This window comes from Pteropus alecto, unplaced genomic scaffold, assembly GCF_000325575.1.
Source record: "Pteropus alecto unplaced genomic scaffold, ASM32557v1 scaffold76, whole genome shotgun sequence".
NCBI classification, from domain to species: Eukaryota; Metazoa; Chordata; class Mammalia; order Chiroptera; family Pteropodidae; genus Pteropus; species Pteropus alecto.
In genome coordinates this window covers 8,948,563-8,961,370 of record NW_006443138.1, presented here as the reverse complement: position 1 = coordinate 8,961,370, position 12,808 = coordinate 8,948,563, and the positions used below count along the sequence as shown (strand labels likewise).

Here is a 12,808-nt window from a genome sequence, read left to right as displayed (position 1 = left end):
TACAGCAAGGGGAGGCAGTAGCTACAGGCGATAGCCTGATCCTTCTGATATCAGACTCAGAAGTTCGAAAGCAGCTTGGGACAAGACAGAGTTTGGCAGCGCCAGTTAGTCCTAGCCAAGGTTGTTTTGTTCCTTAGATGGACCTGTTGACAGCACGTCACAGAAAGTTATGAAGTGTCTGCTTTCACTAGGCGTGACTCTTTTTCATCAGTGCTTAAATTCACTAAATGAGGAAAGGCAGGCACTATATAAACAGAGTCATTAATAATATAAATCTCACCTAGAGTGAAAGAGTAATATGGCCTGTCTCATTGTTCTGCACAAATAGTGATTTCTGTGGTTTTCCATTTGTTCTCGCTATGGATTTTTCTACTTTGGTAAGTCTCATCTCTCATTTTATTCTAGTACTTCTTCAGGGGAGATAATGGGAACAACTTTGAGGAAATCAGCTAAAACTACCTCCATTTCTCATCTGGACAGCTAGCAGCCCTTGCTAACCACCACTATCCTCCCACCAGTGGACTTTTTACTCCTCTTCATGAGACTTGAGCTCTAATCTCTTAGTCTGGGTCATTAAGTTGGGCTTCTAGCTTCAGCATTATGGCTTGAGGGTCATTAATATGCATATCATCCAATAGGTTATTTATTTCAGGGTTTTCTTTCAAGACCATTTTCTAGCAGTTTTCCATTCACTTTGTTTTTAACTGAGGGATGGAACATTGTTCTAGAAGTCAACAGCAGTTTTAGTCTCAGTTCAGGAAAAATCACCCTAGCCCCTCACACTGAGTTTATCCTCCTTCATATTCTCCACATTACAGAGGAAAAACTTTTCCAAGTTTCCCTTTGGTCTCCAAACACTGTTCAAAGTAAGTAGCCAGTATATAAAATTGGGAAAAATTGGAACTGCAAGGCTTGTGAGAGACAGACAATCAAAGAGAGTTGGAGTGGTAGTTCATGTGATATTGGGAAAGGAGAAATGAGTAGATCAGGCAAAACCATGGTGAGACACCACCTCTTCACTCCAAATCTCCACTGCATTTAGACTTTTGCTTTAAGTCTTTTGCATTAAGCTTTTTGCAAGTTTACACTCTCTGGTTCTTTTTAGCTATCAAAGCCACCGCAAGATCCAAAGCAGGTTGGCTCCCTTGGGGGACATTTGATCCTCTCTAACCTGTCACCAGTCACTTCCTCTATAAAGACCCTTTCTGCTGGCCTCTGCCCCCATTCTGAATCCCAGTTTCCAACGGCGAACTCAGAACTCACGCACAACTTAGCTGATTCACGTTAAATCCACTTCTACATATCTGCTCATGTATATCAATAGAAGCTGACACTGATTCTGTATTTTTGTGCACTAGATGGGGAGTTCCTTGAAGCAAGTATAACCTTTCTCATGGTACCTATCTCATGGCACCTAAGATTCTTTAGCCACTTGAAGAATATCTGTTGAATTGGCTTTTGCAGAAAAGCAGGTACATTCTAGGGAAAGGACAATGGGAAAAGAGGGAGGGAGGGAGAGAGAAATATGATTAATGACCTAATGCTCTCTAACAGATGGAAGTGTTTTTAGCTGTTCAAGCTCAGGCAACCCACAACCAAGGGTATTAAAATCATGCTAAGAAATGTAAATTCCAAAAGAAAACTTATTCATCCTGCAGATTTACTGGCCCTAGTAAAAACAGTTGTCAAGGTACATGTATTAGTTTTTTTATTGCAAATATATAGAAACAAAAAATAATGCCCCCCAAAGATGTTGATGCCTTAATCCCCAGAATGTGTAAATCTGTTTTCTTCTCTGATATGATTAAGGATATGAATCCTTGAGATAGGCAAATATCCAGTCACATCCTTAAAAGCAAAGACCTTTCCCAGCTACAGTCAGTGAGAAAGAGGTGTGACAATGGAAGAAGTGTCAGGGAGATGCAACATTGCTGATTTGGAAGATGGAAGAAGGGGCCATGAGCCAAGAAACGTGGGCAGCCCTAGAAGCTGGAAAAGGCAAGAAAACAGATTCTCCCCTAAAGCCTCCACTGAGGAACACAGCCCTGCCAATACCTTAATTTTAGCCCAGTGAGAACTGTGTTGGACTTCTAACACAGTTAGAAGGTAACTCTAAGGTAGCACATGTGTTGTTTTAAGCCATGTATAATTTGTTACAGCAGCTACAGAAAACTAATACAAAAGGCAACCATGGGCTTCAGCATGGCCCTCAAAACTGGTGAGCACAATTCCCTGCCCACCAGAGAGAGATTTCTTATTTCTGCTGAAACTGTCCCTCTATTTCCCATTCCTCTCTTCACCACTTGGCTGACTTTTCCTCATCTTTCAAGACTCAGCACAAACTTCCTCTTCTCTAAAAAAATCTATGTAGGCTTTATCTATATAGGCTATATAAACGTCTGAAAAGTGAGGACCATAACATTCTTTGTACATGTTACTTTGAATGATAGAATTAATGGATCATTATTTAATGGAATGTAAAAACAAGGGACAGTAAAACTGCTTTCTTTCACTGCTTTTAAGAAAGGAGTAAGATCACTCACTCACTAAGACCCACCTTTATTCACATTCGTCAAGTCCTACCTTACTCCTTCCTCTCCTCTCTTTGGACACACATATACATATGCACGCACAACCTGGCAGAGTTAAGTCCCAGTTTGTGGCTGTTCAGAGTCAGACAAGTAAGCAAAACTTCCATCCCTGATCAAAAGTATGACCTGTTGGGGATCAAAGACTGAAACCAGAAAATTTCAGGGAACTTTGAAAGTCATGGAAAAGGTTCCGAAATGTTGAGTTTAAACCCAGACCCAAGATTCGAGAATTAAATAACAGGATTCATGTGTGGTAGTTTTAAAATGTATCTACAAACACTTTGACACTTTCTCCAAAAAGTGAAGCCTAATTCTCCTCCCCTTGAGTGTGTGTTGGAGTGAGTCTCTTCTAATGAATAGAATATGGCTGACACGAACCAGAATATGAAGTCGCAAAAGGCATTACAACTTCCTCCCTTCCTATCTCTCTCTCTCTCTTTCTCTCTCTCCCCGCCTTCTTCCCCCACTCTCTCCCATCACTTGATCTGCAGTTGTTATGCCAATAGCCACATGAGTGATCTATCTTGGGAGAAGATTCCCAAACCTTCAGACAGCTGCAGGCCCACATCTTGACAGCAACCCCATGAGAGGTCCTGAGGCAGAACCACTCAGCTAAGTTGTTCCCGAATTCCAAACCACAGAAACTATGAGATAATAAATGTTCATTGTTTGAAGCCACTAAGTTTTAGAATTGTTTGTTACCCAATAATAGACAGTCATTATAAATAAGATATATTCCCTAGACAAAGGTTACAAATTGGAAAGTCAATTTCCTGATTCAATCTACAAATGTATTTTCTTCAGCTCACAGTGGTAGATTATTTTATGAGCCAAAATTTTTTAATCATTCAATTTTGTTTAGAAATCTAGATTGCCGGCCTCTCTCAAAAATTTGGAGATCTGGCAACACAAAGCTCTGCATTTCCATCTGGCAGACGTGAGCGGGTAGTGAGGACCAGCCCTGTGCTGTAGAAGAGGCAGCTCTCCTGAAAGTTCACCGGAGTCCCCACTAAACCCTATTCATCCCCACACTGACACCAACAGCTTGGCTTTACCTGCTGTTTCTCTTTTAGTAAAGAAATATTTTCCAGTTCCCACATCTCCATCAGAAGTAGGAAACAAAAGATACACTGAAAGGGCCCATGTGTCTTAAGAAATCTATGAGGAAACTTATTTCTTGATGGGAGTAAAAAATATTCCTGCATGTCTACTATATCATCAGTGTGTACCTGTGACAAATACACACAAATTAAGGTACCATTACTTCTTCTGGTAGCTTTGCTCATTTAGGCGAACAGATTCGTCCCTGTAGCTAAATGAGTTTGCTAAGCCTGCTCTATCTTACCCTGGGCTCTTTAAATGGGGCTAAGGTAAGGCCCATGAGCTTACTAGATCTAGCTCTTTGGCATCTTAAAAGTAACCACCAACATTACACATTTCCTCCCATATTGCTTATTTTAAGAAGAACCTTCCTGAGATTATAGCATCTACTAAATCTTTTTCTGGTTTTGTATTTATCATAATTGTTTAGCCTGAGCTGTTTATTGCTGACTCAAATTGTGTCTGACCACAACCATAGCAACTTGAGATGGTCTCAAATACAACCCCTATTTTACAATAAACATTTTACTATTACTAATAGTTATAGGAAACAAACACTGAAATAAAATGAGAGTCAGCAAACTACAGCACACAGGCAAAATCTGGCCCACCACCAGCTTTTGTAAATAAAGTTTTATTAGAACGCAGCTATACTCATTAATTTATATATTGCCGTGGCTGCTTCTGCACCACGGTGGCTGAGCTGAGTAGTTGTGACAGAGACCTTATGACCAGCAAGACTAAAATATTTTCTATCTAGCCAACCCCTGAATGAGAAGGATAAAATACAAGCATTTTGGTGATTAAAAATTCAAGAATGCACTGTGCTTCAAAAGAACACAACACAGGAAAAGGTAAAGTCACCATGTCCTCTCCAGAATGTTTGCCTTAAAATTCATAGTTGATAACTCTAAAGCTTTCTGTACATTACCAATAGACATAAACAGAACAATTTTTTTAAGTTGAAAATGGACTCACTGTGGCCAGTTTCTGAACATCTTCATCTGATGCTCCCAGAGATGCCAGGCCTATTTCCTGTGAAAACTGAGCAAACTTTGGATCCGCAAGTAGTGGAACATGTCCCAGGAGTTCATGACATGTATCTCTGACAAGAAAACCATCACAAAGAAATGTCATATGAGAAGTTTTAAACTACCACTGGCAGAAAAATACTTAAAATCCTAAACGTAACCTTGTTACTCGAATTAATTACCATTACAATTTCCAAATTTCATCAGTTCTGAGACTTTTATCGCATTTTAATATCTCTGAAATCAAGATGTACTTTACAATCAATGGCATCTTAAATTATATTATATATAACATTTTTAACAAAATAATAGTGACTACTATTTTCAAGTGCGTACTGTATGCCAAGAATGTGATAAGCGTTTTATTATATCTATTATCTCTTTTAATCCTCAAGAGAAATTTAAAGGAATTTATTAGTGCAAGATCAGAGGTGGGCAAACTACAGCCACAGACCAAATCTGGCCTACTGCCTGTTTCTGTAAATAAAGTTTTATTGGGACACAGCCATGGCCATTCATTTATATATAATCTGTGGCCCCTCTTGACTAAAATGGCAGACTTGAGCAGTTGTGACTGAGACCATATGGCCTGCAAAGCCTAAAATATTTACTAGCTGGCCCTTTGCAGAAAACGTTTGCTGACTCTTGTTATACATACTAATAAGGCCAAAATTTGAATCCAGTTTGTTATGATTTTGATCTCTTGTTCTTAACCCTTCAGTCGCACTGCATCTCATGTGACACTTTGCCAGGCACTACGAAACAGCAGAGCATCATATTATCATCATCAAAGTGGCTTCTCCCACAGATAATTTATCTGCCTATTACACAAGCAACTTACTTGAGCCTGCACATTGGATGACCCTCCCAGTCCTCTGCTTTGCTTAGCCTGAACTAGGTGATAATAGAAGCTCAGAATCTCTCTCATTTGGCTGAGCTTCCGTTTGGAGCCAGATGACCAGGCGAAGGCCAGTATGTGTCACAAAGAAGCAAAGCAGATGACTTACTGAGTCATTGCCATGAATTACAAACTGTTCCCTGATGCCAGGCTATGTTGGAATGAAGTCCCTGTGACTCTCTGGGACTGGATCCAGAGGCAGCAATATTTAATTTTCTTGACAAAAACAAATTAGTCAGGTAGTCATTAAAAGGTATTTTCTGAATTCACTTGGGCTTCTTTGAAGTGTATCACTTTAAACAGGTGCTATAATATAAATGCCAGGTGCTACCACCATTATTACAAGTAAAAAGTAGGTTGGATGGTCATGTGGTCGAAGCAAGTAAATTGTGCTCACAGGAACAAGATCGATGCCCACATGAAACAGATGGCATTACTCAATCAAAAAATCTTGTTCCCACAACTTAAACCACATCCCCAACCTTGGCCAGCCACTTTATAGACATGTCAGGTTGAAAGGGCAGCCAAATGAGATATGTGAACATGATACTAAAAGAAATTCCAAATTCATTCTTTGTCAACTGAGTGCCAATAGCTTGCTTGTACATAACCTGAACTTGTGGAAAATAATATATATTGTTTTTCTCCAATCATAATGCTTAAGGCTGTTAATCAGACTCATTGAATTTTAGAGGAAAGGGGAATTTAAATGTTATCAAAGCCTCTCATTTTACCTAGAAAGAAATTAAGGACAAAAGGACAAAAATAAGAAAGCTAACATGTTGAGCTTTTACTGTATGCTGGGTACTGTACTAAATGATTTCATATCACATTAGTAATTTAATCTTCACTTACAAAGAAATCATGTTTTTTTCCATCTGACAAATGGGGAAGCTAAAATTCAGTAAATTTAAGCGTCTTTTCCAAAGTCACTCTGTTAATAAGAGAGATAAGATTTGAAAGCAGATTCCTCTGCCTCAAAGCTATGCTCTTTCTGCTCTCTTGTTTTAACTTGTATTTGTGGAGTAAATGAGAAGGTGGGGGTGGGGGGTGCACCACTGCTTATCTTGTGAGGAGAATTCAACCAAGTTGGTTAGCACAAGTAAAAATGTAGTCAGTGTGTCGTTAAGTCGCTTTTCTGGCCAATCAGTGGTCCTTAATCCTCCAAATTACTTGAGGAGCCTTTTTAAAAGTACCAATGACTGGGCCTTACCTAACACCAATTCAGGCAGACTCTCTGGGATATACCTGAGCAACTGTATTTTTAAAAAATCTCTGCAGGTGATAATAAGACACAGCCAGGGTGGAGACCCAATGTTATAATTTATGATGCTAGGAGCTCTGTTAGCAGGCTTCAAGTAACTAGTACTTAAAACTAAAGCTGCGTGTGGTTATGTAATTTTGAGCTGCCCAAGTTTAATTCCGTTAGAATTACATTATTAATACTGGAGAATCATGAAAGGAGGTAACATAAAGTTTACTAGGTAGCTAATTATTCTTCCATGTGCATCTGAAAAGTCTTCACTTAAAAGTCTAATAACTTCCATGCTAGGACTGGGCCCTATAGACTCACTCGTGTGATCAACTTTTTAAAAGCTCATGCAGTCTGCGCCAATGTTGGAATTAGGATCAAATGGCCCCCTATGGATAGATCTGAATACCCCCATTATAGCCTATGATGTAAATACTAAAGGACCCCTACTGATCCAGGCAGAAAATATGACAACAATAATTTCAAAATTAGACAAGATGTCAAACTCTAGGGAAATACTGAAGATGGTATTAGCTCATGATATGAATAAACAAGGTGAGCGGAAACTAAAGTAATTATGGCCAACCCATGCTAAATGCTTACTGTGGGTCAGGCTCTGTGCTAAGTGCTTCCTAACATGAGAATCAGAAAGGCCATGGCTCCCATAGTGGTGGGGTTTTGGTGCAAAACTAGATTTACTTTTGAGAATGTTCAATACTTGTGGAAGGCTCCTGCAGAAGACTGTCTTTATCTACCTAGGTCCTGATGGAGTCCAGACGGTAGAAGGGGAAGTGAAAAACCAGCAATTTCAAAGGAAAGAGAAAGGGAAATACAAGAGATCAAAAGATATTAAGGAGTCACTGCTCTGTGGTAGAAAAGCTGTCTCCTGGATTTTAAATTGATGGGTCATTATCAGAAACCTATAAGTCACAGCCAGCTTAAGAACCTTTAATAGCATTGCAATGAGAACATAATCCTACTATACAAAGAAGAGGAAGAAAGAAATTATAAATGTGAAAGGAAAACAATTATACGGTACAGCAACATAAGTCACATTGTCTCATGAAGAATGAAAACCCAAAGCAAGATGTCTAGCAGAAGCATTAACAGCACGTTAGGGGTGCCCTTCGCCCCATTATACGTAGAAATATCTCTCTGTATTTCACTAGTTTGCACCCTCGTCTCAGCTCCATCTCCATGCAGAGACCCTGAGGAAGAACTGCTGCTCATATTCCCGAGCAAGTGTAGATGTACGGGAACCCCACTTCTCCTCGAGCCAAGGCTTTAGGCACCTATATTTCAGGACCAGAAAGAAAGTTATTACCCTTTATGGCTTTAGCAGAACAGTCTCAGAAATAAACACCAGACTCTTCTCTATCCCAGTGTCTCCAGCTAACACTCAAGGTGTATACAAAAGAAACTGAAGTAGAAAGATCTTTAACGTTACAAATGAAAGCAATTAATTAACTTCGAAAAGTTGACATTGCTTCAGTTTCTTTGAGACTGAAGGACTTAGAAGCTGGGTTGACTAAAACTCTTCAAGGCTGAAAGAGGTTCCAGACTATTGGGAACCTGAGGGAGAAGGCTGAGCCTTCTCTCCAACCTTTGGATCAATTAAGTTCTGTTGAGCTAAAATCATGCGTTTCCACTCTATTTACAAAGTGCAATAGCTATTAAGTCCTGCAGGTAAAGTAGTTCCCTACGTTGGTTATGTCATCCACAACTGGACCCCTGAGTATCTAATTACGAGCAGGTTTCTGATGTGAGTCCACGGCTACACCTTATCTCACCAGACCTCTCTTAAAAGAGTCAATTATTTAACTATAATTGCACCTGTCAGCACATGCTGCCTCCAATCTCTACATCAGCAAACTTTCCTCTTTTTAACTCACATCCCTTTGATGCATTTTCGCCTGAATAATGCTTTTCAGAGCCCTTTGCACAATAGCGCTCTGTTCCCTGGAAATGTAGGACCTTTCAGAACTGTTAACACTGTAAAACATCATGTCTCCTTTTGAAAAAAAGAAAGAAAAAACGAAAAACTAGAGCTGATATCAGACACTAAACTTTGGCTGCTCTAAATTGGAATCTCCTCTGATAAGCCCTGTTAGAAGGACTCTAAAGCCTGCCAAAATGCGCCTGCAAAGGGGTCTGGGCAAAATGCCTCCAGGGAATTCTTAAATCATTCTAAGACAGTTGCCATCATTTTGCTATGTGGAGAAATAAGAGTCCTTGGTTGTTAAATTCAAATTCAAAACGAGTCTGGCATTTTTTTCCTCTTATCAGTTCTCAAAGCTGATTCCCCGCACTATGTGTTGAACGACTTTTTATTTCTGCTGTAAATTAAAGCCTTTAAGAAGCAGTGAGTGAGCATCCAGCATTTGCTTCCCATCCCAAATCAGTGCATCTGTCTTTTAAACCATATCTCTATAGGTCTTGTTGTTCTAAATGACACAGATGCCAAGACTTCAGCTAAATCATGAAGAGAAGGAAAGGAAGATGAGTGGGAGGGGTGGAGCATTTGCATTGATGAAAAGAAGCAGGAGGATGAGCTGGAGCCAAAATGGCGGGGGCAGGGTGGTGTTTCAGCTTTCACACCACATTCGGTGAGTAAGTGCATGTCATCTGGGACAACACACTGGGATGCATTGAAAAGGGGGTGACTTGGTTTGTTTTCACTTCACTAAGGAGATGACAAGAGGAATTAATTTGTATAGAGGCGATTTTTTTTTTTTCAATGCTTGCTTTGGAGCCATATAGAGAATTTCTTTCATTTAGATTTTAAATTCCACACTGTATAATCTGGCCCAGATTTTAGCAGCTCTTATGATCATCCCTCGTATGTCCTTATCACAGTGTAGAAAAACACATATGTAGCCCTCTTTCTATGACACCAAGCACCAAGATATTGCCCTGGAAAACGTCTGCTTTACTTATTTCCCCCTAGGAATCATAAGGAAAGCCACCAATGTTATTCTTCAGCACTACAATTCTTTTGAGACAGGCAGAAGATACTATAGCTATATATTTTGAAATTCAGTTCAAGAAGCATTTACTGTGTGCCTATTATGGACCAGGTACTATGTTAGGAACTGAGGCTTAAAAGCAAATAAGGCATAATCCTAATACAACTCTTAGCAAAGTCACATTACGGTTCCATAAAAGCACAGTCACACAGCAAGTCCTAACTTCCCTACCCAGTGAAAGAAAGTTTCCAGTTCTTATAAGTATCACACAAAAAAAAAAAAAAAAACCTTGCAAGGGAAAACTGTCAATGTCTCTAGCTTCCCACCATCTCAGATATTTCTTACTTCTTAAAGAAATAAGAGATTTTAATCTTTCCCTGCCCCCAACACCAAATTTCACTAAATATTAAAAAGGCAATATAACAGAATGGTTAAAAGCATATACTCTGCAGTCAGACCTAAGTCCATTCCTACATTCCTCCATAGGCAAATTACTTAGAGCAGCACTATGCAATGGGATGTTCCATGATGATGGGAATAGTCTATATCTGCATCGTCCAATATGGCAGCCACTCGGCAAAGGTAACTGTTTAACACTTAAAATGTGGCTAGAGCTACTGAGAAACTATAGTTTTATTAATTTTAATTAATAAATTTAAATAGCCATATCTCTACCACATTGGACAGTACAGATGTACTGTTTTCTCAGCTATAAAATGGAGACTATAAGGGTGCCTATCTCATGTAGTATTTTAAACAATGGAGTAGATAATGCATTAAACATAAGCTTCCAACATGTACTATTAGTCATATTATCTTAAATTATAATTACACCTAAGTCTATTGTATTTCAGTAAGTTTTGCCTTTTTGGAAGATATTTTATCACTTAAATAAGAAGCAGTAAGCTTCTTTGGGACAGAAGTCATGCCATGTTTATCTTTGGGCTCCCAGTGCTTAGAAAAGCCTGGCACATAATAGATGCTCAATGACTGCTTGTTTTAACTCCACTGAATAGAGCAGTGATGATGGGACTCTACTGCTCCAGATCGAGGTAAACCCAAGTGAATCCCAAGTATAGTTTTCCTAATTTCCAATGCAGCATAAGGGCCTTGGACTAGATCTTGGTTTTTCTATTTTCTAGTTGTGTGTTGGAAACTACCTGACTTCTTTGAGCCTTGGAACTGCCATCTGTAAAATAGTGATGACCTGGCCTACTTCACAGAGATGAATGGAATGATGCCAGATGAACAGAACATGTGTGGGTAATGTCAGATCTCTTTTCCCTTCTCTCTTGCGGTGGCTTCTGTGCCTGTCAATAGATGTAATTCTCTACATAGCAGGGAAGGGTATGAACAGTGGTTACCTCTTTCCTGCTTAAAAATATTCAATCATTGTGAATTTTTTCTTCTGAACTTGCAATTTAAAAATGCAAATATTCCTGAAAAAGATTTCTCCTAGGTTATCTCAGTCTTCCACATCCGAAGGTACATAAATGAGCTTCTCCCTGACTACATGGCACTGAGGGAATATGAATTATGATGCAGTTATGGGTGCCGATGAGTGCTAATTTTGGATTACAGGCGCCATGCAAGGAAGGCAAATGTTTGGGGGTGGAACAGTGGAAAACATGAATCCTGCTTTGAATCTGCTAAAAAATAAAAATTTTTAAAGTTAAACATATATTCAATTAAATTATATATTTTTATAAAAATTAATTTACAAAAATTACATGTATATATGCAGCTGAAAGCTTTATCCCAAGCCACCATGAATAACAGACTAAAAGAACAAAAATAGGTATTCAGCAGACACTTAGGTACAAATTTGGTTTCAAAATGCACAGGTTTAAAAAATGTATAGGGTTGTTTTGTTTTTATTGAATGTCTATTGTTAAAGCCCTTGGAGCTCTTGAGACAAAAATCTCTGAAAAAGTCTTTGGAGTTATTTTTGCTTTTAGGTACGTCACAAAACTAGATACAATATTATGATTGAAAACTTGGGAGTCCAGGTCTAGGAACGTGGCCTTGTAACTAAGGACACGCTGCAATTTTACGAGATGCATCAGCCTCCACATAAATTTAAGCGGTACCAAGTAAGAGTGGACCTTCTTGGTATTTATATAAAGCTTTTTTCTCTTTAAAGATCAAAGCATTATTTCATTATCCCTCACATAGGGAGGTTAAGTGGTTTGCCATCAGTCACACTGAGAACTGATGGTGGGGCCTGGATTTCGGGGCATGGAGTCCATAGGTCCTTTGGCCTGAGGACATGGACACGGCAGCCTTCTCTTGCATTACTACTATAGTCATGCACTTTTCCCTTCTTTTTCCAGTGAAATAGGAGATGCTTCCTCTTGATAAATGGGGCAGGCTAATGGGGGCCCTGCAAAGATCAAAGGTGAGGGCGAGCTTCTAACAAGCCTCATAGTTGTACCAGAGACTGAACGGAACAACGCAGCAGTGGAGCATCCAATAGGCACACATAGTACTTAGGGTTCTGTCAAGGCAGGGCCACCAAATTAAAGTAAGAAAGTGTCACTTTACTATCTTATACAAAATTACTAATTAGAAAACCAAAAAAGAAGCTATTCAGTTTTAGCACATGTGTTTTGAGTTTTTCTATTTAGTACTGTTGTTTAACATAAAATAGTAGTTAATCTCACAGATGCTGGCACTACTCCCTGAGTTCAAATTCTGACTCTCTCACTTACCAGCTGTGTGACCTTAAGCAAGTTACTTAACCTTTCTGTGCCTTGGTTTCCTTTTCCATAACTTCCATAAACTCAGAATAATAATAGTAACAACTCAAATGGTTGTTGTATTAAATGAGTTCATCCACATACGAACTGGAAATAGTGCCTGGCACATAATAGTTGATATATACATGTTTGCTATTAATAGTAAAAAAAGAAAAGAAAAGAAAGGGAAGAAGAAAATAAAGAAAAACATTGCTTCCTCTTTTTTTGATG

At 39.0% G+C, this 12,808-nt stretch overlaps 1 protein-coding gene across 1 annotated transcript in view; it reads right to left on the bottom strand.

The window, feature by feature from the left end:
* TPH2 (tryptophan hydroxylase 2) overlaps positions 1-12,808 on the bottom strand; it is an 88,946-nt gene that overhangs the window by 29,539 nt on the left and 46,599 nt on the right. Inside the window, 1 exon segment of the mRNA XM_006923753.2 lies at positions 4,671-4,797. Within this exon segment, the coding sequence (XP_006923815.1) occupies positions 4,671-4,797 (127 nt within the window).